At 43.2% G+C, this 27,264-nt stretch overlaps 1 protein-coding gene across 4 annotated transcripts; it reads left to right on the top strand.

Moving 5' to 3' along the window:
• Positions 1-215: 215 nt before the first annotated feature.
• On the top strand, positions 216-27,264 carry LOC148041267 (uncharacterized). 4 transcript variants are annotated; one of them, XR_015692376.1, is made up of 5 exons: positions 216-478; positions 576-953; positions 25,363-25,411; positions 25,505-25,608; positions 25,730-26,338. XR_015692376.1 is itself a non-coding variant. In XM_087687852.1 (5 exons), exons 2-5 carry the CDS (start codon positions 636-638, stop codon positions 26,880-26,882), a joined length of 570 nt encoding a protein of 189 aa, XP_087543978.1. In that variant the 5' UTR covers positions 216-478; positions 576-635; the 3' UTR covers positions 26,883-27,264. The 4 variants fall into 4 exon arrangements, 2 of the variants coding, with proteins under 2 accessions (XP_087543978.1, XP_087543970.1); XM_087687852.1 differs by lacking the exon at positions 25,363-25,411 and adding an exon at positions 26,835-27,264 and having other exon boundaries at positions 25,730-25,829; XR_015692377.1 differs by lacking the exon at positions 25,363-25,411 and having other exon boundaries at positions 25,557-25,608.

Below are 27,264 nucleotides of genomic sequence, written 5' to 3'. Positions count from 1 at the left end.
TTTGGGACTTGAATAAATTGACTTGTAATTTTGGACTCCTTTTCTAAAAATTGCAATTTGAAAGGTGGATTTATGATTGATTTTTTCGTATGTTTATTGAGAGGGCACCATGTAGGCTTGGGTGGAATATGGTGCTAAGGTGGAGTACCTTAGGTGCATCAATGTTAAAAGATAGAAAAGATGTTTATTGACAGGGCACCATGTCGGCTTGCGTGGAATGTGGTGCTTCGCCGGAGTGCCTTGGGTGCGCTGTAGTTAAAAGATGTACGTAGGCCTGGGTGGAATGTGGTGCTTCGATGGAGTAGCTTCGGTGCATCGCTGTTTAAAGATGTATCGTTCTGAGGTAGATTGAGAGGCACCAGTGTTAAAAGATAGTAAGAGATGTTTATTGAGAGGGCGCTCTGTAGGCTTGGGTGGAATGTGGTGCTCCGGTGGAGTATCTTGGGTGCACTATGGTTAAATGATAGAAAAGATTCAGGTACATTACGATGCGTTGTACCACCTTGAGACGACTGGGTTGTCTGAGATTTCCTTGTTCGACAAGCCTCCGAATGACGAGCGTACTGTGTCTGCAGGAATGGAAGCAAATGAGCAGCAGCCAGTAAAGAAGCGAATCCCCATCATCATACCATCACATGAGCAGGTCCAGCAGCAATCTCGTCCCCAGCCCCCACCATCTCTCTTCACACCCTCTTCTTCTTCGTCATCTCAGCCTCCTCACACTCAACACCCTTCCCAAAACCGACCTCCTCCTCCAAATCAGTCCCATCAAGCCACAGCAGGAGGACCTGATTCGTTTATGCAGGCCTTTGCATTTGTTAAGCAAACAAATTTTATACCCCGCCCCCTGCTCCCGCTCCTCCTCCAGCACCCCAGGAACCTCCTGCTTCCTCTCTTTCTTCTCAAGGCGCAAACAGAAGCTTCGGGAGCACCGGTGGCGTAGCAAAACCAGAGTAACTTGCTTTCTTTATTCTTCTCTTGATCGTGTTTTTGTTGTTTTCTATTAAATTTTGTTTGGTTGTAGACTGGTTTTTCCTTCATTCTATTTGGAGTACTAGAGAATCAGGTCCATTGCCAACACATAGTGCCATGCACTTTCCTTTTAGTGCTTATAAAAATCTAAATGAGATTTTTGTATGTCTAGAAAATATACATGTGCAGCCAGGATTGCAAAGCATAGCTCAATCCATGATAGCCAAAGGCATCCCACCCCAAAGTAGCTAGGGCATCAGTCAAAAGGTGCACATTGGCTGCCCAGGGGCCTACCAAGGCTATAGAGATGATGGTTATCTTACCTTAGGATCCTAAAGGGTCATCCCAAAGAGGCCAAGGCATTGGGTGCTCACTAGTGGCCTACTAGGACTTGCAAAAGTGATGGTGTCGCTTTGAACCCCACACACAACCAACTTCTTTTTTGGTTTACTTTTGTCCTTTAAAGTATCTATGCCCTTGGGGGAGAACAAGGGATGGTTAGAACCAACATCTTTGTTCTTTTAACTATTTGTGTCCGAGGGGGAGAACAAGGGATGGTCAAAACCAACATCACAAAACAAAAAGCTATCCCAACCACCCGTGGATACCAATGATGAAGAAAATATGGGAGTATGTGGTGTATGTTGCCAAAGGGACAATATTTCCATATGAGTTGTCGTAAATATGGTGGATCCACCTCAACCACTCTTTGATGAAGGAAAATGAATAAATATACACAAATGCATGTTTACTAGAACATAATGCTAATGCATGGAGAGGACCTAAAGGGAAAGAATGAGCCTATGTTTGAAGATCCCCTTGAGTGTGGTGTGTGGTTGGATAGGTGGAATGGTGAATGTGGATGTGAAAAATGGTGTAAATGTAGGTATGGTTCAAGTGAAAGAGAAGGATGGGATGGGTCGGGTTGGAAATTGTGGTGATTTTGTTGAAATTGAGAAGTAGATGATGATGAAAATGATGATGCAAGTTCAGAATAAATATGAGAAATAAAACTTGGAGGGTTACCTGATTTTTTTCTTACATGCATCTTTTTTTGTGTTTACATATGGTATTGGTTCTCTTCAAGACTTAAGACTTGTGTAAACAGATTTAAATTCCCTTCATCTTGAATATTACCAACATCTTGCATGGAAGTAAGAACATAAGGAGTGGAAACATAAGTAAAAGCTTGTGTTCTTGACATTAGAGTGGAAAGAGAATAAGTGTATGAAGGTTTGTGCTCAATGTTTGTTTCTCAAATAGGATAGCTAGTCCCATATGGAGGTTTCATCCTTCCTACAAAAACATTAGACCTGTGCATTGAATCTAAGGGTAAATAATCAATCTAACCTTCCAGTTGTTGTTGAGCTTGATGCATAAGAATCAAATCATATTCGGTCCATGAAATCTTATATGGTTTGTAAGCACCATGTTAGTCAAATGTTTCTCCTCCTTCATCAGAATTTTGTGGAGCAAGCTAAGAGAATCAAATCATATTTGGCCCATGAAATCTTATATGGTTTGTAAGCACCATGTTAGTCAAATGTTTCTTCTCCTCCATCATAATCTTGTGGAGCAAGCTAAGAGAACCACTCCTACAATCTACTAGATTCTTAGCAAAGGTGGTTTAGGAAATTGAAGTGGTGAGGATGACTTTGAGGTCATCTTCCCTTTAAAGTTCTTCATTTCGGATATCTAGCTTTCAAATGAAGACTTAGTGTTGGATGTTAAGTCCCTTCGTCTCCGTATATAAAGTTATACGGGTGTGAACACACCCTTATTGTATCCTAATATATGAATACATTCTTTGTTCTTTGTGTACCATCACAATCTGGTACACCTCTCTCTCTGCATTCACTCTCTCTCACTCTAAACACTATTGCTCTCGCTTCTATCTCGCATATCCATTGGGCATTCTCCCCTTCAAATTGGTATCAGAGTTGCGGCTAAGGTGCGCGTGCTTCTCGAAGTCCGTTTGGGTCCAGCTTGTTTGTGTGAAGAAACATTAGGTTCACTTTATTCAGACACGTGTGTGTACCTGACAGACAGGGGACAGGTCCAAAACCCTAAATCTGTGCAGGCAACAGCTTGATAGACAGGTGACAGGTCCGAAACTCTAAATCCAAACAGGCGACGGTCTTTCCGGCAGGCAACAACTCATGTGTGTGCAGGCGATAGTGTTTTCAGCAGGTGACAGCTCAACAACAGCTCCTTGACCATGCGATAGCTGACGTGACCAGGCGGCAGTCCATTTTGACGAGCGGGAATAGCTCACGACAGCTCCTATAGGTCATGACAGATTGTTTCACAATTTTTTGTGACTAGGCACAGTAAAACAGGCCCCGGTTCACGCGTGGAAGCACAGTTAAGCTTTTTCAGCAATTTCATGGTAGAAATTTGGGGCTTTCCCAGATTTGATGTTGTTCATGCACAACAGTGACATTTGACCCAAAAATTGCAAACATTGTGACATTGGCTTTGGAAAAATTAGGGGTTTTTCATGTATTAGTAAAATTTTGCTCAATATTGACATTGGTGCACATTTGGACCTAAGAAAATCGGGGCTTTTGCAAAATTTTGTGGAATTTTGCTAAATTTTCTCTTTTTATGCTCTCGAGAACAGGTATTAATGCAATTGGGGCACATTGAATAGTGAAATTTTGGGGCTTTTGTTGAAATTTGTGAATTTTGGTAAAATTGATGTGTGGAATGCACTTTGCCGACATTGCTGAAGCAATCTTGGTGCTGAAAGCAGTGTAATTTGAGTTATATATCTCCCACTTGTGAGATTGTGGAGAAATTGCAGTGAATTTCTTGTTTATTTGTGTATCAGAAGTTGATTTGGGCACATATGTATGCGATATACATGTTAGGCAGCTCCTATTGAGTTGATGTATTGCTGAATATTCATGGTGTAGAAGTCTTAGAGATCATTTGCAGATCTGGATTGTTGCAGATGCATTTTTGGTGATATTGCTGAAGTGGGAGTCACCTTGCAGTGGTGTATGCATAGAATGTATGCTGAAATTTCAGATATACTGCTGTATATGTATTTGGGCATTGTTAGTAGTACAACGATACTAAATCTTGCTCTTGTTTCCTGAAATTTCGGGCTGAAACTAGCTAAATATCCAACTTCTTGTTTGCTGTCATATATTACAGCATTGGTTTTTTGGCACATTGCTGAAAAATGGCAACTAATTCTTCTAGCAACACTGGCACTAAATCTCTCCTTGAAATCAAGAGGTTTGATGGCACTGGCTTTGATATGTGGAAGGACAGGATGTAAGGCATTTTGTTTCTCAAGGATTGTGATAATTCTCTTTTGGAAACTAAACGATAGCCCCTTATAATCCTATATCAAATGGCATGGTTGAAAGATATAATCGCACACTTCGTGAGAGAGTTAGATGCATAGTGTCCATAGCTAATCTCTCGCAATAGTTCTGAGGAGATACTCTTAAAACTATAGCTCATGTATGCAATCACTCTCCAAATTTGCATTGGAAAATGACATTCCTGAAGAGGTTTGGTCTGGCAAACCTGCTTTATATGACCATTTGTGTGTCTTTGGTTGTGATACCTTTGTGCACGTATCTATAGATCAGAGGACCAAAGTAGACATGAAATCCATCAAGGGCATCTTCATGGGATATGGAGATGAGGGAGAGATGGGTTATAGAGTTTGGCTTTCTCAGGGCAGGAAGATAGTACGTAGCTGAGACGTAGTATTGAATGAGGCAAAGTTGTTGAAACATGCTACACAGGGTGACCTTGACAAAAAGAAGGTCAAATTTCGGCATGAATAGCCAACCATTCAGCAGCCATTAGCTGAAGATTTTGTTTCTTTTGATATGGAAAATGAGCAGCAACCCATTGTTCTATAGCCAAAAGATAATGGACAGCAAATAGATGCACATGATGGAATAGGACAGCAAGAAGAACATGCTGAAAACAGGTTATAGCAGCAAGGAAATGCTGAAAATTAGCCACCGAGTGATGGTGTGCTTATACTTGAGAATGTAGGCCCATTGCCTGACAATACAGCTCATTGGGTAAGAAGGTCTACACGTGTTAGAAGGTAGCCACAAAGGTTTCAGCCATCTTTGGATTGCATTTTGATGATTGATGAAGGTGAGCCTCTGACATTTAGAGAGGGATAGTCATGTGAAAACAAGAGAAAGTGGGAGCTTGCGATGTAGGAAGAGATGAAGTCTCTGTATGCAAATAACACATGTCAGAGTGAAGCAATGCAAAAGCGAATGACCGTGACAAAGAGTGAACAGAGAGAGGAGAGAGAGAGAAAGAGACAATGAAACACAGAAAATCTGTAGTGAAGAATGCTATATAAGGATGCAGAATTATACACGGGTGTAGAGAGAATATTTGCGTATGTCTCCACCTTGAAGATCTCGGTCTCCGTTACCCCCGAGAGCAATCTCCGCAGTCTGTAGCTTGAAATCTGTGTGACACAACTAACTAAGACTGCTAAATACACAGCCCATTTATAGGCTGAAAATAATGTGTGAAAATAATCAGGTCGGCTGCAATTAATGCAACCGATTGCTGCCACGTGGCAGTTGGCCGCTTGCCAGCCGCATGGCACTTGCCTCCGTGGCCCTGCATGCCGGTCCAAGTGATGACTCTAACACCCCCTTTCAGATCCTGGACAAGGTAGCAGACGGAGGGGTCGGCGAAGTAGAGCTTGGGGAAGGGCCTTCGTAAACAAATTTGCAAGATTGTCTTTGGTCTTACAGTATTTTACATCGATGGTCTCATCCAGAAGCTTCTCCATGATAAAGTGGTACTAGATCTCTATGTGCTTCGTCCGGGCATGGAATATGGGATTTTATGCCAAGGCAATGCAACTCCCATTGTCGCACAGCAGAATAGTAGGACGAGTCTAGGGGCATCTAAGCTCCTCCAACAATCGTCGAAGCCACACTGTCTCACATGGGGTAGAAGACGCGGCTTGATACTCCACCTCAGTCGAAGATAGGGTGACTGTGGGCTGCTTCTTGCTACTCCAAGAGATAGCATCAGTATCCAAGGTAAAACAATAACTTGTAGTAGATTGCCTTTGGTCCACATCGCCAGCCCAATCTGAATCATACCAACTTGCAAGAACAAGATCGGAAGCACCTGTACGTGTTGGATAGGAAATCCCTAGGCCGGAGATCCCCATCAGAAACCGTAGTATCCTCTGAGCAGGCTGCCAATGCACCTGTTGAGGTGCACTCATGAACCCAGCCAAGAGACCTACAACAAAACATAGATCAACTTGTGTGTTGAGGAGCCAAATCAATGATCCAATCAATTGACGGTAGTGGGTAGCATTTGCCAAAGGAGAATCTGAGTGTGAAGTGGCCTTCTAGTTCGGATCCATAGAAGTAGAAATGGACCGACAATCCTCCATCTCAAAAGTCACCAAGAGCTCCTGTACATATCTCTACTGAGAGATGAAAATCTCTCTTTGAGTCTGATAAATCTCGTGGTCCAAAAAGAAATGGAGAAGTGCTAAATCCGTCATCTCAAACTTCTGATGTAGGGCTGCCTTTCTCTTCGACCTTTTGGGAATGGTCACCTGTAACAATCAAGTCATCAACATACAAAAAAAACAACACACGACCACCCTTGGAAGTGTGCACATAAAGCTACAGATCAGCTCGAGAGTGTCTTGGAGAAATGAGTCAATCTTCTCGTTTCAAGCACGTGGAGCTTGCTTTGGGCCATACAAGGCCTTTTTCATCGTGAAATCCTTCCCATTTGAGGAACCAAAGCTAGGAGGTTGATCTACATAGATTTGCTCCTTCAAATCACTGTTCAAGAAGGCTGACTTCACATCCAACTGAAAGACGGGCCATCTCCTATGACCAGCCAAGGCAAGAACAACATGAATAGTTGCATACGAGTAGTAGGGGCAAAAGTATCATGGAAATCAACACCTGGGTGCTGTGCAAAACCTTTAGCAACAAGGCGAGCCCTGTGCTTGTCCAAAGAGCCATCACTATGGTACTTGGTCTTGAAGACCCATTTGACACCAATTACCTTCTTATGAGAGGGACGAGGCACAAGGTACCAAGTGCCATTCCGCTCAATAGCCTCCAACTCGGCTTTCGTCGCTTTCTGCCAATGATCAAACTGTAAAGCCTCCTTCACGGATGTAGGCTCTCTATCCTACATGACATGGGATATCAAACAATAGTTAGAGCAAACAAGCTTCATAATATGTGCCTGGGGCCTCCATGACCTCTGCGGTCCATCCTGCGGTTGCCACTCCTCAGGGACCCCCTTGATACTTGAATCTCGAAGCGTGTCATGGGTCCAACGAGGAGGAGGCCCGGATCTCGCCTCAGCGCTCTCCATCTGCTGAAGTTTCTAGAAGGTCCATCGTCAACGGAGGACCAATTAGTGTATTCCGTGGCTGGGAAGTAGGCTCCTCATCCGAAGAAGAGTCCTCAAGAGACACAGGCTCAAGAGGAATAGGTGTTGGGGCCCAGCTATCACTGGGATCTCTAGGTATCAGCTGGTCCTCACCTCCCTCTAGGGCTGGAACCTCCACGAACCGAACATCACGGCTTGTGTAGACATCCTGCTTTAAAGGATCATACAATCAGTAGCCGTGAGATTGTGAGCTATAACCCTGTCTTTTGGAAGTTGCTTCAAATTTGTCATGCTGTGTCTTCAGGATGTGAACACAAGCATCACATCCAAAAACCTTGAAATAAGAAACATCTGGCTTTGACCCAAAGAACGCCTCATAAGGAGTCATAGCAACAACAACGGAAGTAGAGGAATGATTAAGGATGTGGACTGCACTAGCCACAACGTTAGCCCATAGACACTGTGGTGTCTAACGATGCTCCATCATGGATAGGCCATCTCGATCACACTGTGATATGATATGAATCATTAGTTTTATTATTGTAAGGATTTTTTTTGGTTGATTTTCATAAAAGTTTTTGGTACAAAAAGTTTGATACCTTCATGTTCAGCCACGGGTTTAAACGCAATCATGCAAATCACTGCTTATACACTAAAAGACCGATGATGGAAGTCTTATTGTGCTGGTCTTATATGTGGATGACATGCTTATTGCAGGAAACCATGAGTACTTTGAATACTCTTAAAAGGCAGCTGAGTTCAGTCTTCTCAGTGAAATATTTAGGGGCAGCTAACCACATTTTTGGCATGCGCATTAAAAGAGATAGAGGGCATCATTTGTTGTTTCTCTCATAGGGCAAGTACATTAGCAAAGTACTTGACAAATTTGATATGGCTGATGCTAAGCCTCTTGGTGTGCCTTTATCTCCACATACAAAGCTTAGCAAAGTTGATTGCCCAAAGGATGATGCAGCTGCTAGTGCTATGAAGGGCATACCTTATGCATTAGCTTGTGGATCTTTGATTTATGCTATGGTTGCAACTCTCCCTAACATTACTCATGCAGTGGGAGTTGTTAGTAGATTTATGTCTAACTTGCAAGCCACATCGGGAAGCAGTGCAATGTATCTTCAGATACTTGAAAGGTATACAAGAGAAGTGTATATGCTATGGAAAAGGTACACTAGAGCTGTAGGGATTCTGTGATTCGGACATGGCAGGAGATCTTCACACTAGGAAATCTAGCAGTGGGTATGTCTTTACTTTGGGTGGTGGGGCTATCTCTTGGTATTCAAGGTTGCAAAAAATTGTGGCACTGAGTACTACAGAGGCTGAATATATTTCAGCCACCAAAGCTTCTAAGGAAGCTATTTGGCTTGACCGTCTGGTCAGGATTTTGGATTTTCTTCACGTACTTCAATGCTTGGTTGTGATAGCCAGAGTGCAGTATGTCTGGCTAAGAATGCCATGTTCCATGCATGTACCAAACATATAGATGTGCGGTATCACTTCATTTTCATGTCTTGGATGATGGTCTTGTCACACTGACTAAGTTCAAATTCCAAGTTAACCCTGTAGATGTTCTCACTAAGAGTCTTGCAAAGGTTCAACATGAGCATTGCATCCGATTGGTGGAAGTTGGTTAGCTTAAAGGTACCACTTTGGGCCTTTAAGTGGGAGGTTGTTGGGTGCAAAGTCCCTTCGTCTCCGTGTATAAAGTTATACGGGTGTGAACACACCCTTATTGTAACATAACATATAAATAGATTCTTTATTCTTTGTGTACCATCACAATCTGGTACACCTATCTCTTTGCGTTCACTCTTTCTCACTCTAAACATTGCTGCTCTTGCTTCTATCTCGCACTTCCATTGCACATTCTCTCCTTCACTTAAGTTTTTTTCAAAGAGTACCTAGCTTTGATACCATATAAAGAAATACTTGTTCACCAAAGATAGCACAAGTGTGCTCCAAAACACAATGATAACGGAAGAACATAGGGGTGAAGAGTAACTTAGAGCCAATGAACATTGAAGATTAAATAAGGGAGGAATATGATGCTCAATGCCGTAAACGCACTATGTAGAAATGAATAAAAAACCTTGAACTCCCATGTCTTTGAAAGGACCGGGGCAGAGATATGAATTGGAGTGTGTCATACCTTTTAACATATCTTGAAATGCAACATGCAGTCTCTGTATGTGATCAGCAGCTGCAAGTGCAGATATGAGAGTCTAGATCATGTTGATGGAGTCAAGAAGAGTAGCATGGTCTACACAGGAACAAAACACCACAGCAAATCTTGAAAACACAGAGTTAATAGCAGTGGACTGCTCTTGGTCTGGCTAGGATTGCCACACAGTAGTAGGCTACAGAAAACACAGCTGTCTACTGTGATCTAGTGGTTGTTTGATGACAACTGCACAGTGCAGCAGTTGGCTGTAGAAAATGCAGGGCTAAACATATCCTAAACATAGTATGGATGATGGGGAAAGCTGCTAGGAAGGGCGGGTTAGGCTGATGGATGTCTGGCTGCAGTACGAACTGAAGTATCTGTCAAAGGAGGGGTGTAGACAGCAGTGGAATCTGGGGGCCACAGTCTACAAGAACAAGGATGGGTTGAGCGGAAGGGCAGCCTTCTATTTATAGATGCATGGATCCTCCCAAATTAGGGTTTGGCTAATGGGACACAAAAACTCTCTTGGAAAGTTTGGTAACAATATGTTTTGGAGCTGTTTTAAAGAGCTAATTGAATGGTTTAAGTTTCTAATGGATTTCTTAGCTCAAATGATCCTATAGTCATAATGGATGGAATGGTATTCTTCTGGGTCTTGGTTATTGCTTCTGCTGTCCTTGCAGTCCCGACCCACATGATCTTGTGAATTGTACTGGTCATCCATTGGTTTCTTTAGAAAACCTGCAAAGCGAACAGAAAAGAGGTTGCTGCTAATGTTTACCTGCTGTAATGATGAGATCAGCCTGCAAGAACTGTCGCCTGGCTGCTGTACAGCCCTGTGTTGATGATATCAGCAGTAAACACAGGTAGTGGGAGTTTCTGGCTGATCAAATGCATCAGTGGAAAAGAGGGCTTCAAATGCAGGTATAAAACAGTTGCTGTTTGTGAAGATGCCCCCTAGGTGACCCGCCTGATGAAAATGCAGCATTGCAGCCATGGGATATTGTCGCCCAGCAGAATACATCAGTAAAAGAGGCTCCACTTTGGTTACGCCTGGTTCTCACCTTGGCACTGCTACCATGTGAGTGCAGGTAGTGGAAAATACCACAAACATGGAGTGAAAACAGAGGATGGAGATGAGATAAATATAGTAGAATCAATGGAACAAAACCGACTGAACACAAATGTACAAGGCTGCAATCTGTCAGCCCCCCTACACATAGCTCGTAGTGTCAGTGAGGGTGCTAGACAAAGGCATGACATTATGACAATAATGATGAGGAGGGCTGGTCTTAATGATGCAATGCAATAGTGGAGAGGGAAAAGTTATAATAGGCCGGGCCCGGCTGACCTATATTTATTAAATTCATACTTTCTTGTATGTGGCTGCCCAGTTCTACCCATCCATGTTGAGGGTGTGCCATGTGGCTGAAGTGCTTGCCTAGGATGAGGGAAAATAGGATGCCTAGAGTTGGTGCCAATCTTGGGCATGTAGATGGGTTCAGAGAGTGCCATAGGCAGGAAGGACCTCCACCTAAAATGTCTAGGAGACATGAACTTTCGGATAAAGATTGTGCGAGATCTCTTAATGTCCTTGTCCAACTTAGACTGAGCCTCGCAAGTAGGAGATGACCATGTAGATAGAAGGCATAGGCAAATATGTTTGCTAAGTTCTAACATATTCAATATAAATAGGCAAGAGGTTATGGTTGGGTTGCTTAATGTGTGAATTAACCAAAGAAGTTTTCCTACAACAGAACGATAGGTATGTTCATTGAAGGGCTGTCCTAGGGTATCCTTCGACAAGTGGACAGTAGGATCAAGAGGCGTGGCCATTGGCGGTATCTGATCCGGAGTGTACCGTTCCACGAGTTGAAGTGCATACTTCTGCTGTGACACAAAAATACAGCCCCTAGAATGAATAACCTCCATCCCCAAGAAATAGGACAACAAACCAAGGTCTGTCATCTCAAATGTAGCTTTAAGCTTAGCCTTGATTTTTGCTATGGCAGCAGAATCTGAGCTTGTGATGAGTAAGTTATCAACCTATAGCAGGATATAGCTAACCCCCCCTCTGCAGTAGATCGAACATATAAGTTCGGGTCATAAGGGGTAGAATGGTATTCCTGAGTCTGCAAGAACTCATCCATCCTATGGAACCAAGACCGTGGTGCTTGCTTCAGCCCATAAAGGTCCCTAGGGTTCTCTAAAGGAAAGCCCAGTGGCTGCTCCACATAGACTTCCTCCTCCAAGAAACCGTTTAGGAAGGCACTCTTGATATCCATCTGATGTATCGGCCAACCATGGTGAGCAGCTAGCGCGAGTAGCAATCGAAAGGAAGTCAACCGCGCAGTAGGGGGGAAGGCCTCGTCATAATCAATGCCATGCTTCTGTCAAAACCCTTGTACTACAAGGCGAGCCTTGTACTTGTTTAAAGTCCCATTAGCTTTTAGCTTGGTCCTAAAAAATCCACTTTGTCCCAATGACTTTCTTGTGGCTTGGACGATCCACCAATGTCCAAGTCTCATTTCTGTCAATACTCTCTAGCTCCTTCTCCATGGCCTCTCGCCTTTGAGGGTGTTGAAGAGCCTCCTGCCATATATCCGGCTCAAAATGCGCTATATAGCCAGCTGTAAACAACGACACAAATGATGCATGAGGAGCAAGTGGGGTAGATCTTCTAGGTTCCTTTGAAGTGGAATCTGGTGGTAGGATCCTCGAATCCCGCATGGTCTATTGGTACCAGCGAGGTAATAGGTCTTGCAGGGGGGGACTTGGAAGCGAAAGAATCTGCGGAAATGTCAGGAGCGGGAAGTAGATTAAGCTCAATAGGCATGATCTCTAATGATGTGGAAGAAGAAATCGAATCGGAATCCAGTGCAGAGGATTGCATGATATCCCTCTCGTCAAAGATGATATCCTGCCTAACGATCACCGTGTTTGTCCGAGGATCAAACAAACGATAGGCCTTCGCTTCAAAGGAATAATCCACAAAAATAAGGAGATCAGCTCAGGGAGTGAGCTTTCCTATTGTCATCAGGCGTGTGTGTGTATGCACGACACACGAAGACTTTGAAGTGGGAAATAACAGGCCGAGAGCCAAAAAATACCTCATACGGGGTCTTCTGAGGAAGAGCCGCAGTCGGGCACGGGTTGAGGATGTACACCAAAGTGGTAACAGCCTCGATCCAAAGGCGCTTAGGGAGCTCTACTGCGAACAGCATAGAGCGTGCCATTTCCATGACTATCTGGTTTCTACGCTCTACGACTCCATTCTGAGAAGGGGAGTTGGTAGAGGTGAGCTGGCGTGAGATGCCATGCTTTTGTAGAAACTCGGAAAACTCGTGGGAGATGAACTCACCACCGCTATCACTCCTCATGCAACCGACACGACGACCAGTCTGGTTATGAACTAGCAGTACTCAAGCAGAAAAATATGTGAAAGCATCTGACTTATGCTTGAGAAAGTACACCCACATGTATCTGGAATGATCATCCACTATCAAAAAGAAATACAGCGCGCCGTTCAAGGCGGCAGTGGATATCGGCCCACAAAGATAAACATGAATCAATCTAAGAGGCGGCTCAGCATGATGTGAGGTTTGCTGAGGGAATGGGGTACGGTGCTGCTGAAGGAATCGATTAGGCACGGAGATAGAGGTAGACAGACCTTACGCACAGTGAGAGAGACAGAGAGAGTGCGAGTAAGCAAAGTAGAGAGTGAACACGTTTTTCGGTACAATGACGAGTGTACCACTTTAGGTTTTAGATAGATATATGTATGAAAGTACAATGTGCTGAGGGTATGTTCACACCCGTGCACATATAAAAGGCACGATGGCTCTTTTTTCCCAACAACCTCGCACCTAAAGGCAATGTGCCTTAAGAGGAGAAAAGAATCAGCTAAGTCTATGTATGTACAAATTTGAAATAAATATATCTATCCAACTCCCATCATCTGTCAGCAATGAGCAAACCGTTCTGCTGGAAGACCCTTCGTGAGAAGGTTTGCAGGATTATCATCTGTATGCACTTTGACAAGCTCAATGCTCTTGCTGTCAAGTACATCTCTAATGAAGTGATATTTCACTTGTATGTGCTTTGTCTTTGCATGAAAGATAGGATTCCGTGCTAGCATGATAGCACTCTGACTATCACAATGGAGAACAGGTAACTTTGTGATGCCAAGCTCTCCCACCAGACGTGAAAGCCATAAAGCCTCCTTGTATGCCTCAGTGGCAGCTACATACTCTGCCTCTGTAGTAGGCAATGCAACACACTTTTGTAGCCTGGAGATCCAAGAGACCGCTCCTCCTGTGAAAGTAAACACATACCTAGAAGTGGACTTCCTGCAATCCGCATGACCAGCATAGTCTGCATCCGTAAAACCAACAACAGATGCTTTCTGCTTTCCAAAGCAGATGCACAACTCCTTTGTGCCTTTGAGGTATCTCATAATACCTTTCGCTGTATCCCAATGCTTCTTGCCAGGGGTTGCCATGTATCTGCTAACCACTCCCACTGCAAAAGCAATGTCAGGACATGTAGCGACCATAGCATACATCAAACTGCCAACAGCTGAAGCATATGGTATCTTGGCCATTTCAGCCTTCTCATCATCAGATGTAGGGCTGTCCTCTGCACTGAGTTTCACATATGGAGGCAATGGAACCCCAATTGTTTTCCCCCCTCCATATTGAAACGCTGCAAAACTTTGGAGATATACTCCTGTTGAGACAGATAGAGTAAATCTTTAGATCTATCTCCGAGTATTCGCATGGCAAGAATGTGATTTGTATCACCCAGATCCTTCATGTCAAAGCTGCCATGAAGACTTTGCTTCAATGAATCCAAGGCATGAGTATCCCTGCCAACAATCAGCATGTTATCAACATACAAAACCAAGATAATCAGGCTGCCATCTGCTGCCTTTTTGGTGTACAAGCAGTGATCCACTTGACTTCTATGAAAGCCTTGTGACTGCATGAATGTATCAAACTTATGATACCATTCTCTTGGTGCTTATTTCAGCCCATACAAACTCCTTTTGAGTTTACATACCATTTGTTCTTTCCCTTCAACAAACCCTTCAGGCTGCTGCATATATCTTCATGTAGATCACTGTGTAAAAATGCAGTCTTTACATCCATCTGTATGAGCTCCATATCCTCAATTGCAACCAAGCCCAAAATGGTTCTCAATGTAGTCATCTTGACTGCAGGAGAGAAAATCTCATCAAAGTCAATCCCATGCTCCTGCTTGTACCCCTTTGCAACCAATCTTACTTTCTACTTTGGTGAGGAACCAGAAGTGACCTTCATTTTGTAAACCCATTTGCATAGAAGGGTTTTCTGCCCTTTAGGCGATTGCACCAAGTCCCAAGTGCCATTTTTGTCAAGAGATTCCATTTCTGACAGCATGGCTTTATACCATTTCTTGCTGTCCTGTCTGTCCATTGCTTCCTTGAGGCAAGACGGTTCACCACAGTCTGTCAACATGACATACTCAGCCACATTAATTGCACCAGGAACAAATCTGTCAGGTTGTCTAGTAGCCCTAGACGACCTCCTAACCCAATGGTCATTGTTTGCTGGCTGTTCTTGCAAATTTCCATTTTCAGCATGCTGTCCTGGCATTTCAGCCTGCAAATCAGCATTAACAGCTTGCTGTCTTGGCTGTTCGTGCACATGTAATGGCTCATTTTCATGGGCAATAGCTGGCTGATCATTTCCAACATCATTTCCTGCATTTATAGGTTCATTTACAGTAAGTATTTGCTGCTGTACAGTGGGCACATTTTGCTGTCCAAAAGGTATTTCTTCCCGGAATACAACCCTACGGACCTCCTTTGTCTTTTCGGGTTGTTTGTGCATGCGATCTTCTTGGAAGATAACGCCATTGCTGCGTACTATTTTCCTTTTCTCGGGATCCCACAATTTATACCCCATTTCACCCGCGTCACCATATCCTAGGAAAATGCATTTACAGGACTTTGGCTCAAGTTTGCTGCGTTTTTCTTTACGAATGTGCACAAAAGCCTCGCAGCCAAACACTTTTAGATGAGCATATGAAGGTGGCTTGCCCGACCACGCTTCTTGGGGAACTCCCCTCTCCCCTCCCCCCCAAAAGACTTGTTTGGTGACCGATTAATCAAGTGAACGGCTGTCATAACAGCCTCTGCCCAAAAACCATGGGGTAATGCAGCACGAGACAACATCGTACGGACCTTATCGTGTATGATCCGATTCATACACTCTGCAACTCCATTTTGGGGTGGATTATGAGGGGTAGTGAGCTCCCTCTTTATCCCTTTGCTGTCACAAAATGCTTGAAAGGATTTGGACGCATATTCGCCACTATTGTCAGAGCGAAGACACTTAAGTGTCTTATCTGTCTGATTTTCAGCCAATGCCAATAATTTTTTAAACTTGTCAAGCACTTCATCCTTGCTACGAATAGGGTAAATCCATACTTTCCGTGTAGCATCATCGACAAAGGTGACAAAATATTTCTTTCCCCCTAAAGATAATCCTGGCATTTGACATACATCTGAATGTACTAACTCTAGAGGAGAAGATTTCAAAGAAAGAGACTTTTTGTGAGAAGTCTGTGCATGTTTGCCATAAATACAATGATCACAGTGCTCAAAATCAGCATAATGAAGATAAGGGAAGTAACCCAAGCGAGAAAGCACTTTCATTCCTGTTTGATTCATGTGTCCCAACCGGCCATGCCACAAAGAAACACTTGGCTGCTCGGTCACGGCAACAACATGGTCACGCACACTAGATACATGAAGTGGATACAACGTATCACTCTTGCAACCTTTGGCAATAACCCTAGATCCCTTACAGATCTTTCATTTTCCATCACCAAAGATGGTATGAAAACCATCATCATCTAGCTGCCCTGTGCTGATCAAGCTCTTCTTGAGCTGAGGTACATGCCGTACATGCTGAAGTGTAAAGACAGAGCCATACTGAAACTGTAACAGCACACTGTCAATACTTGCAATGTCACATGCATAGTTGTCCCCAAGATGGACAACACCATGTCAACCCTCTGTATATGCGGAAAACCACTCACGATGAGGGGTGACATGAAAGGAAGCACATGAATCAAGAATCCAGGTATGCATGTCATCATTTGTATCTGCAAGTAGAGCATGAGCACCAAAATGTGAAGAGACAAAGAGTACATCACTCCCACTGTCACTGTCATGAGTGACTACATTAACCTCTTCAATTTTTACACTGCTTTTCTTAGGCTGACTATCCTTCTTCTCTTCCTTGCAATCATCTGTCTTCTTGTCTTTTCCTTTCTCTTTTTTCCATTTGTAGCAGTCACGTTTAAAGTGACCCTTCTTGCCACAATGATGGCATTCAACATCTTTGCCATGCGATTTACTGCGTCCCTTGCTATCATATTTGCCCTTTTGCTGTGATCTGCCCCTAGTATGCAAAGCACTGGAAGACTTGCTGGATGCATTGTTCTGCCGATCTACATCAGCATACAAAAGGATCACATTAGAATTGCTCATAGCAGTCCTGAATGTATCCCAACTCTCTGGTAGAGTGCAAAGCAAGAAAGTAGCCTTAAATTCCTCATCAATCATGAACTTCAAGGCAACCAGCTGGCTGAAAATGGAGTTAAACTCACTCAACTGAGTAGACATTGCTGTACCTTCTTTCATACGCAAATCCATAAGCTTTTTCAGCCAATACACTTTACTTGCAGCACTCTTCTGTGCATACAGTTCTTCCAGTCTAGTCCATATAGCATATGCAGAATCCAAACCTTCAATGTTGAAGAGCAAGGCATCAGAAATCGATAGCTCTATGGTTGAGTGTGCAAGCTCATTCAACTCATCCCAATCGTCTTGATCCATGTCCGTAGGCTTTGCCCCTTTAGTTTTGATCGGCTTTGGCTGCTTCTTTTGTAATAGGATATTGTAGCACTGTTTTTGCCACACTGCAAAATTATGTGCGCCTTCAAGCTTCTTTATATGCATCAAATTACTGTTGTCATTGCTGCCAGCCATGGTTTTCAGCTCAAAAGTGACCAAAAAACCAGTAAATGCAGGCCCAAATTGTCACCCAAGTGACCAAGGTACAAACAAGTACCAATCAGCAATAAATGACCACACAGAAGTACAGATTTCAGATCTGTAATTCAGTTTTCAGAAGTACCAAACCAAGTGCTACAGCACCATCCAACTGATTATAGCTGTTCCAAAGGGCATGTGCATCACATTACATGAGAAATCCCAAAATTTCAGCTGCAATTTCTGTTGTACGTGTACCCACGGGCATAAAATTTGACACGAACGGTCAAAAGGCCCAAAATTTTGTGCTCAAAAGCGTCAAACACACATCCGCATTTCCTCTGTCATGCATAGGACTGTCCAATTTTGCCAAAATAAAGCAATTTCAGCAAAACCCCCAAATTTCGCCAAGTGTTGATGTCCAAATTGCGCGGAATTCAACCTACATGTACATAAAATGACCAAATGCTGCACAAATTTTGACCAAATTGCAAAAACCCCAAATTGCACGTGGTCCAATGTCCTCAATGTCGAGAAATTGGGTTAATTTCAGCCCAATTTGTGCATGTACATGAAAAGCCCCAAATGTCGGGGACAAAATGTCACAAATTCCTGCAATTTCTGAGACAAATTTGCTTGTTTTGCATCAAATTTTCCAAATTTGGGAAAAGCCCCAAATTTCTGGGGTAAATGTTGAGAAATTTCACTTAGATGAGTAAAATTTCAACAATTTTGGCGAAATCCCCAATTCAAATGCGCACAATGTCTGTAGTTCCGACGCAGATGCCTCAATTTTTCATGAACAGTGCTCAGTCTGGCAAAGCCCCAACTTTCTGGGCCAAAATTGCACAAATTTGATGTTTTGTGCTTGCACGCACAAACCCCGGTTAGAGGAAGGAGTTTGAGAAAAAGATTTTTTTTTTGAAAAAAAATGTTTCGGATGACGGGTCCGTTGATCCGTCAGGCCTCCCCGTACCTGTCACGTCACGCTGCGATACTGCAGACTTGCTCAATCGGTTGTCACCCGCCGCTCCACGCTAGGGCCACACAGCTATAGTTCTCGCCGCTCCACGTTGGGGGCCAAGTGCACACTCTCCACGGCCTGTCCACTTTCTGCAGCTCACGACTGTCTCAGCCTGACTGACGATCGTGCTTAGCACGCTCAGCACCTTACGCTCTGATACCAGTTTGAAGGAATCGATTAGGCACGGAGATAGAGGTAGACAGACCTTACGCACAATGAGAGAGACAGAGTGTGAGTAATCAGAGTAGAGAGTGAACACGTTTTTCGGTACAATGACGAGTGTACCACTTTAGGTTTTAGATAGATATATGTATGAAAGTACAATGTGCTAAGGGTGTGTTCATACCCGTGCATATATAAAAGGCACGATGGCCCTTTATTCCCAATAGCTGCTTCCTGAGCTGACATGCTTTACAGACATCTCGAGCTAACTTTAGGCGTGGAAGGCCCTCAACCAACTCACGGCGTGACAACTCATAAAGAGAGTCATAACCAAGATGCCCTAAGCGAAAATGCTAAAGGCGCTCATTGTTCGTAGGCTCCCGAGATGTGGCTAAGGCCTGGAAGCTATGGAACATGGAGCCGGCTCGGTTAGAAAATGTGTCATGTGGTATAGGCCACTAGGCTGTGCCTCATCGCAAGCAATCACTAAACCAGTCTGAGAGTCAAGGACCTCGGCTGTGGTCGCTGTAAAAAAGACTGCTCGCCCCAACTAGCAAAGCTGTTGAACAGATAACAACTTCGCCCCAAGCTGAGGGACATGATATACATTGTCCAATGAAGCCAGATCCGGACTCTTGTCAGTGGCAAAACTGATGCAACCTTGAGCGTGAATCTTGATTGAGAAGTTTCTTACGTGGACCTGCCCCGACTGCAGGGGCTCGGGAATAGAAAATGTCCACTATAGGAGTTGTATGATATATAGCTCCACTGTCCACAATCCAAACAGGAGCTGAAGTGCTCAACTGTGACGAGTGGGCCTCTGCGGCAACTCGTCAGGAGGCAATTCACCGATGTGGACGAGACTCGCATCTGATGTCTCTATGGAGATGATGTGGGCCTCTGCAGACCAGTCAGACAAGCCCTCTGGAGTTGAGAACGTTGTCGACTGAGATGGCTGAGTGGTGGCAGTATGAGTCTGACCTTTAAAACTGCCCCTTGCCATCACCTTGTCTTCCCTCCCTTGCTGGGGGTTGCTCGATTGAGGGGCGGGGGTTTGTGCCTTATGTTTTAGTGCTGTGCCTCTTGCCTTTGATCGACACTCGTTATCAAAATGGCCAGCCTTTTGACAGTGTTGACAATACCTATTCTTTTTAGGTACATTCTGCCACCCAGGTTTGAGAGATTGGGATGTTCCTTGTGATTTTGCTTTTGATTTTGATTTTGAGGGGAGGTTTGGTTTTGTTTTCCCTTTCCTTGTTGCCCTTTTAGAGAATGAGCAACAAGAGTTCCCTCTGAAGAGGAATTCGTATGAAATTGATCGAACAACCGTGCGTAATGCAACAACTAACACTCAAATTCATAGAATGTAGGCATGGTAGCCTTTGAAACTATACCTTCCACAAAATTGAAGTATTTCTTCGGGAGTTTATTTAGGAACAATATGACCTGATCGTCAGAGGACTTGGGAGTCCCCGTAGTGAAGAATTCAGCGAGAAGACATCGATACTCAGTCAACTTGACTTTCAAGTCATCCCGGTTAGTGATTTTGAAAAGCTGGAGCTCATGGTCAAGATTGATACGACGGGTCCTATCCCGAGCCACATAGCGGTCAGTCAAATGTGCCCATCGCTCAGATGCTATGTCAAAATGCTAAAGCTGAGAATGAAACTCAGGTAATAAGCCCTGCATCAGCTCGACAATAGCGGAGGCATTCCTAGCCTTCCATGAGCGGACAATCTCGTATGGGACAAGTGCGGGATCGGGTTGGGGTTCCAATCCTTGCACAAGATCCCATAGGTACTTGGAGTCAAGGACATGTCTCATCAAGTTCGACCAAGTGGTAAAGTTTGACCCGTTAAAACGAGTCTTGTCATTAAATGCATGCTTGGCAAAAGATGAGCTAGAACCATGAGGTGTCAGGTAGGTGGGGTAAGATGGATGTGGGGAATAAGATGGTGGGGGGTAAGACGGTGGAGATGGACATGTTTGATAGGTAGGAGGGGGTAGAGGTGGGTAGACAGAAGTAGGCTATGAGTATCCAATGAGTGCCGATTGAGGCGGAGGCATTGGAACATGAATGTTTCTATAAGGTGCCACTGTAGGTGGAGGTATTGGGACATGGAAGCCCTGTCCAAAGTGAGGTTGGGGCATAGTAGTATGACTAGAAGGTCCACTAGGTAAACTCGTGGAGGCAAACTATGGAGTCAACTGATCCACACTCGGGAGAGATTGGGGGGGATACCCAGGCTACAATGATCCCGAAAATGTGTGTGAAGTAGGTGGAATGCTACTCGGCTGAGGGAAGGATGAGGTCCTAAAGGATGTGCCTATTTTCCATAACTCCCCGGTATGATGTGCGGTGAGACATGAGGTGTTTGAAATGGAAATGTAAATCGTGTGAATGAAAGTGAAGAAGCAGCGGAAGAATGTGGTGGGATGGGTGGATTTTGAAAATGTGGTGTGTGAGGTGCAGATGCATTTTGTTCATTTTTATCATTTAATGATTGGAAATGAAAATGTGAAGATGATGATGCACCATGCAATGAAGAAAGAGAAACACCAAATTCATTCTGATTTTGTGAAGTAGATTGAAAAGAAGAAAGGGTAGAAGAAGAGGTACCTAGCTTTTTCTTATAATCCCCACGGCATGTGTTAACATACAAGAATTGGTCCTCAAGAGGACCTTTTCCATAGTCAACAGACTGGACTCTTTCTTCCATACGATCTCTACTAGAATATTGCAAAGCAGAAGAGGTAAAAGAAGAAGGAACAAAAGACGAATCTAAAGTACCTTGCACCGGAGTGGACGAAAGAGGATGAAAGAAAGGAATATACTCCGGGTCTTGTTCTCCAAGAGAGGGCCCCATCTGGAGGTCTCGACGGCCTTGCAATATCATCAGATTTACGCGCAACATCTGAAGGCAAAAATTCATGCATACCTTTATTTAGAAGCTTTTCTTGAAGGGCAATCCTTCGATCGAGCTTCTCAATCTTCTTTCGACTATAAGCTATGATCAGCTTGTATTGTTCAGAGGTTAGCTTGCCTAGCTTTTCTTCCATGTAATTAGAAGTGTCTTTCACCATGTTGGAACTTTGTGGAGCAAGTTGATCGGCCCACTCTCGCTCGGTTCTCGACATAGTTGGTGCTGGAGACTGAATCGATGTTGTTATGTTCGAAGTCATTTGAACCTACTATTGTTCTTGCTTCTTGTGTAGAGCTTTCAGATCAAAGGCCTAGGTTTCTCAGAGAGTATCGGGCTCTAATACCATGTAAAGAAATACTCTAACATAGAAACATAAACAAAAACCATACAACAAAGCACAGACTAATAAAAGAACATAGTTAGGGTTAGGGTAACTCAGAGACAATGAACATAGAAAATAACTGAAGTGATATAACTGCTGAATATACAATGCTCATGTAGCATACACGCTATGCAGTGAATGAATATTGAACCTCGAACTCCTGTATCTCAAGGATTAGCGCAGGGGTAATGAGCTGGAGAGTGTGTCGTATTCTAAACAGATCCCGAATTGTAGCAAGGCAGCCTCCGGATGTCGAACACCAGCAAACGCAGCAGTGAGAAGCTGGATCTGATGTAGGAAGCAGTGAGGAGAGAGAGAGAGACTAAAAACGCAGGTAGCAGGTGAGAGAAAGACTAAAAACGCAGTGCAAGAGAGAGAGACTAAAAACTTAGGCAGGACAGCCTACAAGAGAGAGAAAGACTAAAAACGCAGGTAGGACAGCTTTTAGGAGCTGGCGATTGCTAGAGGAGAGAGAAAACTACCAGTCGACACTTGCAGGAGTTGCTCAACAGCTTGTAGGAAGCAAATGCAGGGCTGTGATGATGTGGCAGGCTGTACAGCAGCAAGTCTGCACTGGAACAGCAGTCGCTTGGCTGGAATCAGCTCCAAACTGCATGAAGAGGGCTGGAAATCAGGCACTAACTGATAGAGACAGCAGTGGACAGCTTCGGCTGAGATGTCCTCCGCGAACGGGGTGTGGGCAGCAAGCTGAAACACCTAAAATCTGCAAAAACGAGATTGAGGGCTGAATGGAGGGCAGTATACGTATTTATAGAAAGTTTGGGCCCTCCCAAGTGGGTTTGTGCTTATGGGATACAGAAACTCTCTAGGATTGCGTTTCTTTTAAATAAACAAGGTATTTTGGGGCTGTTTAAGTAAAGCTAATGCGATCATCTTCCACATCTTCGACAGTGTTAGAGGATTGCAGTTCACTCCCTCGACAGCTATCCTTCACCTTCTAGTGATTACTTCGATAGCCCACTGCTCGGAGGATTGCGTTTTGCTCCCTTCACTATGTAGATTTCCCATGGGAGCTACTGTGTGATTCTGATAGGAGAGTGTAGTTATCTTTTGAGCTTCGGCTCCGTTGTATCAGCTTTTCTTCTCATAGCATGATTCAGTGCATCATCACTGTGTCCTCTTTGTGTTTTTGAGTTTCTCCTCTCTTAGTGTTTGCTGTACACACTTTGTGTTACTCCTAGCAAACCCTATTGTCTCTTTGCACGTCGCTTATTTTAACATGGTATCAAAGCATACTTGTTATTTTTGACAAGCTATTGGTCTATACAAGTATATGTCCATCTAGGGATGTGAGACCATATGTCATAGCCACATGGAAAGGGAAACGGGAAGTGATAATGGGAACAAGGTATGCGATTGGAACAGGAAGGCCCCATTTTGGGAACAGGGGAAATGGGAACTCAAAAAATAGGTGAATTAGGATTTTTAAAATAATTTTACATTGAATAACTTCACAAGTATTCAAAGACACTCTAAAAGCATACTTTGAACATCACGTTGCATGGATGGTGCTAGATTTATCAAGACCAGTTGATGCTGCAAATAAGACTTGAGTACATAGTGGACACAACAAAAAAAAAGTTGAAGCTCTAATGATTAAATCTTAAATTTTAAAGACTAAAAGAGCCATTATTTATAAATGTTTGAAGGCTGGGTAACATATAAAAGAATAATGAAAGAGTGAAGGTCCAAGTGACAAGGCCAATAGTACTTACAAAAGTAAAGTTGAGAGTCAAGACTCAAGTCTTATGAGTCGTAACTTAGACCAAATAGTGAATACAGAGTCCGGACTAATGTATTGAGTAGTGAGTACTCAATAAACTATAAAAAAGATACCCCAAAAAGAAAAGAAAAAACTTGGAAGGGCCATTCGCAACATGGTGCGGGAGGCCTAGAATGTCGTAGAATGGCTAATATGGAATATTTGGAATGGCCATTCCCAATGAAATGGGAGGCTTGGAACGTTCCAAGCATGGAACATTGTGGAATGGTCGACATGGAATGTTCTAGCCTAGTGGAATGCGATTCTCGTCCCTGAGCATTAGGGAATAGTGTTCCGGTGTGCACCAAGGCTCTGTTTCACTTGTTCCATGTTGCTATGCTATATGTGCGTGAGGTACAACAATGCCCTATAAATCTAACTCCATCTAGTGAGGATGGGGGGATGTAAGATGTGATAGCTGGGGGGGGGGGGGGGGGGCGCTCCTAGAACAAGCTTCTATCTGGGTGATCTCTCTATGGTGTGCTGTGTCAGGCTAAAGGCGCTGGGTCATTGTGCAACTCTGATATCTGAGGGATACCCCTCTTGGTCTCTTGGTCCATATGTCTGTATGTCCTTGAGCTAGTGTTGCCTCTTGATAAAACTTTGTCAGGGCTGTCTTATCATACTCTGTTCTGTGTATCTGCCACTAGTAGGGATGCTCTGACAAACCTTCCTGCATCCTTGAGATTGAGTAATTCCTGCACCCTTGAGATTGAGTAATCTTCCTTGAGATTGAGTAATTCCTGCATCCTTGAGATTGAGTAATCTTCCTTGCTGCCATCTTGGAATTGAAGTGCCCTCTTGTGACTCCACTGTGAGCTTCTTGAAGGACATCGTGCATCTTGTCTCGCAAACACATATTGTCAAAAGGCCATCCCATCTGACCCTTTATAGCTATCCAACTATTTGGTAATAATTGCCTCTTATCAGGTCTTCTCAATTGGTCTTTTTGAGAAGCCCTCTGTCAACATGGGACAAATGTACCGATACATCCAAAATTCAGGAAAACTAAAAGTCACTAATAGAAAATGGAAAACATGAACTGGGAAAGAAAATGACTACATCTTTGATGCACGTATGTATGTATGCATGATGTATGTATTGGGGGGGGGGAGTGCTAAGAGAGAGAGAGTCTTTGCTAGAGGCAAACTCAACCCATAAAATACAATTCTCAGTATAATTGATCCATGGTTTGGATAGAGCTAAAGGAAAACAAACTCAGGAGGGTAGAGCTTTAGAAGCTATCTCTAAACCTAGAAATGTCAGAATCTTCACAAGACCGCCTGTGACATAATAGTTTGTGTTCCTCCAATGTTCATTTGAAAATTCAAGTTTCACAAGAGCATTGCTTTATGTGATGTCTGAGGTAATTGAAGTCTACCATGTGGTTTACTAACAAAAGCATTTCTCGTGTTGGGCATTGAAGACAGTTTTGAATGCTCTGAGATAGTCGAATGCTTGTTTATGATTTACTAACAATTAGTGTTTATTTCGTGGGGCATGCATAACAGTTTTGCAGCAGGACAAGCCAGGAATTCTATTCTTGTTAGTAGGAGACAGATATGAAAGCAAAGAATGGAAAACTTAGCTAGACCAACTAGTTATGTGGTTGCATTAAATAGTTAACATTGATTCTCTTTTCTCAATTTTTAGCAAGGCAATCCTGTTCTCAAGCACATAAAGAATGTACAATGGATCTTTGCAGACATTGTGCCAGATTACTTACTAGGTCAAAACACTTGTGCATTGTATCTCAGGTATTGGCATATTTGTACAAGCTTTTGAGGTTGCTGTATTAACTTTTTTAGAGGATGTTGTCAAGTAAGACTTTTAAGGGGAAGGTACTGTTACTGATACTCTTGTGACTGTATTATGCAGTTTGCGTTACCACCTCCTACATCCTGATTACATCTATTTTAGAATTCGTGAGCTGCAGAAAAGCTTTCGGCTGAGGGTTGTCCTATGTTACATGGATGTGGTGAGGGGCACAACCAATGACTTGCTGTTGCTATAACATACCAGCTATGATTTGTGTTAACTTTCTGTTGCTGGGAAATTTTGTAGTTGTCTTGCTTTACCAGAGATAACCATCAACAATAAAGGAACATAGTGATAATTTTTGTGACTGTAATCTCTGCTGATGTATATATTGCTCATTAGAGTCCGTTGCTTGCATCATTTTATGCACATAAGTCTAGGTAGCTGTTAGCTTATAAGCCTGATCATGCCTATCAGAGTGTGAAGCATGATTGGTGGTAACATCTACTTTCGAAGTCAGCTTTTGAAAACATTTGATATATCAATTTTCTTAGGAGTAGCCTACTTAAGCTAGTGAATACATGCATAATCCCAACGGGTGTAGAGTAAATGTGCCTCTATGCAAGTGGCAAGTGATGGACAACTGACATTTACTTTCAGTTTTGGTTTCATTAAGAGTCTGCTATATCCTTTGCTGTTGGAAAAAATATATCCTACAGTTTTTAAAACCCCAAAGACTGTTTAATGTGTTGTTTGTATGTTCAAATCGTTAGCTATCAGACAGAGCTTGCTTGTAAAGAGCATACAGAAGAGGCGTAGGCACCAGTTACTGCAGCTCCAATGAACTCATGAATCTGGTCTTCTGGTATTGTACAAGCAGCCCAGTTCTAATTCAGGTGAAAAGTTTTGTTTAATAAGATAATCTGGAGTAAAACTTTAAAATACTAGAGCGGATTTACAAATCTCTGCCAAGGGATTCTAGCATGCAACAACATGGAAAATCCATCTAGGAAAGCATGGATGATAGCTGTCATAAGATGGATGTGTTTATTAATACTTTTGTGAATTAGTAACAGTAATTGTACATCCAAAAATCCATGGTGTCATTAAACAGAATAAAAAATATACTAAGATAAAACACAAATATGAAGTTAGGTGCAATGGAAAAAACGCAAACATGAAGCTAGTGATGTGGGCCGAAAAAATGAGATTCCTTAATAAACAGGTGCTGATAATGGTGAAACAAAGGACAGCAATGGTACAATGCCAATAGCCACGAGTCAACCTCTCAGTTCCCCATCTGGTTTCCCACCACATGCATCTTTGTGGCTCTGTCAATGGTTGCTAAAGGTGGTGCTCTGCTTGACTCACAAAATAAAAACAAACAAATTGTGCTGGCGGACATTAGCTGCTATCATGGGAGCACCAATGGAGGATCTAGCATGTTGCCCGGGCATCAGGGAAAGGAAGGTATGTTCAAATTTGATTTGACTTTTACCTTAATTGGTTGGTACACTGTCTTCTGCCTTCTCTGATTGGGTTACATTATAAGAAAATCATGTATAAATCACACCAAATAAACAAAGAAAGCCTTTGTTCTTATCCACTTGTTATACTCTTTCATATAACCCATTTGTAAAGATCATCGTGCATGC

The sequence above is a fragment of the Lygodium microphyllum genome, chromosome 1 (assembly GCF_053477565.2).
Source record: "Lygodium microphyllum isolate KBCC chromosome 1, Lygodium_microphyllum_v1.1.10, whole genome shotgun sequence".
In the NCBI taxonomy this organism is placed as follows: domain Eukaryota; kingdom Viridiplantae; phylum Streptophyta; class Polypodiopsida; order Schizaeales; family Lygodiaceae; genus Lygodium; species Lygodium microphyllum.
This window is presented reverse-complemented; position numbering and strand designations above follow the sequence as displayed.

Bases quoted from the DNA above. Each gene is read 5' to 3' on its own strand.
- LOC148041267 (XM_087687852.1), top strand. From the start codon at position 636: ATGAGCAGGTCCAGCAGCAATCTCGTCCCCAGCCCCCACCATCTCTCT. The intron at 954-25,504 runs GTAACTTGCTTT...CTCAATTTTTAG, and splicing joins GGTGGCGTAGCAAAACCAGA to CAAGGCAATCCTGTTCTCAA. The intron at 25,830-26,834 runs GTGAGGGGCACA...CTTAATAAACAG, and splicing joins TCCTATGTTACATGGATGTG to GTGCTGATAATGGTGAAACA.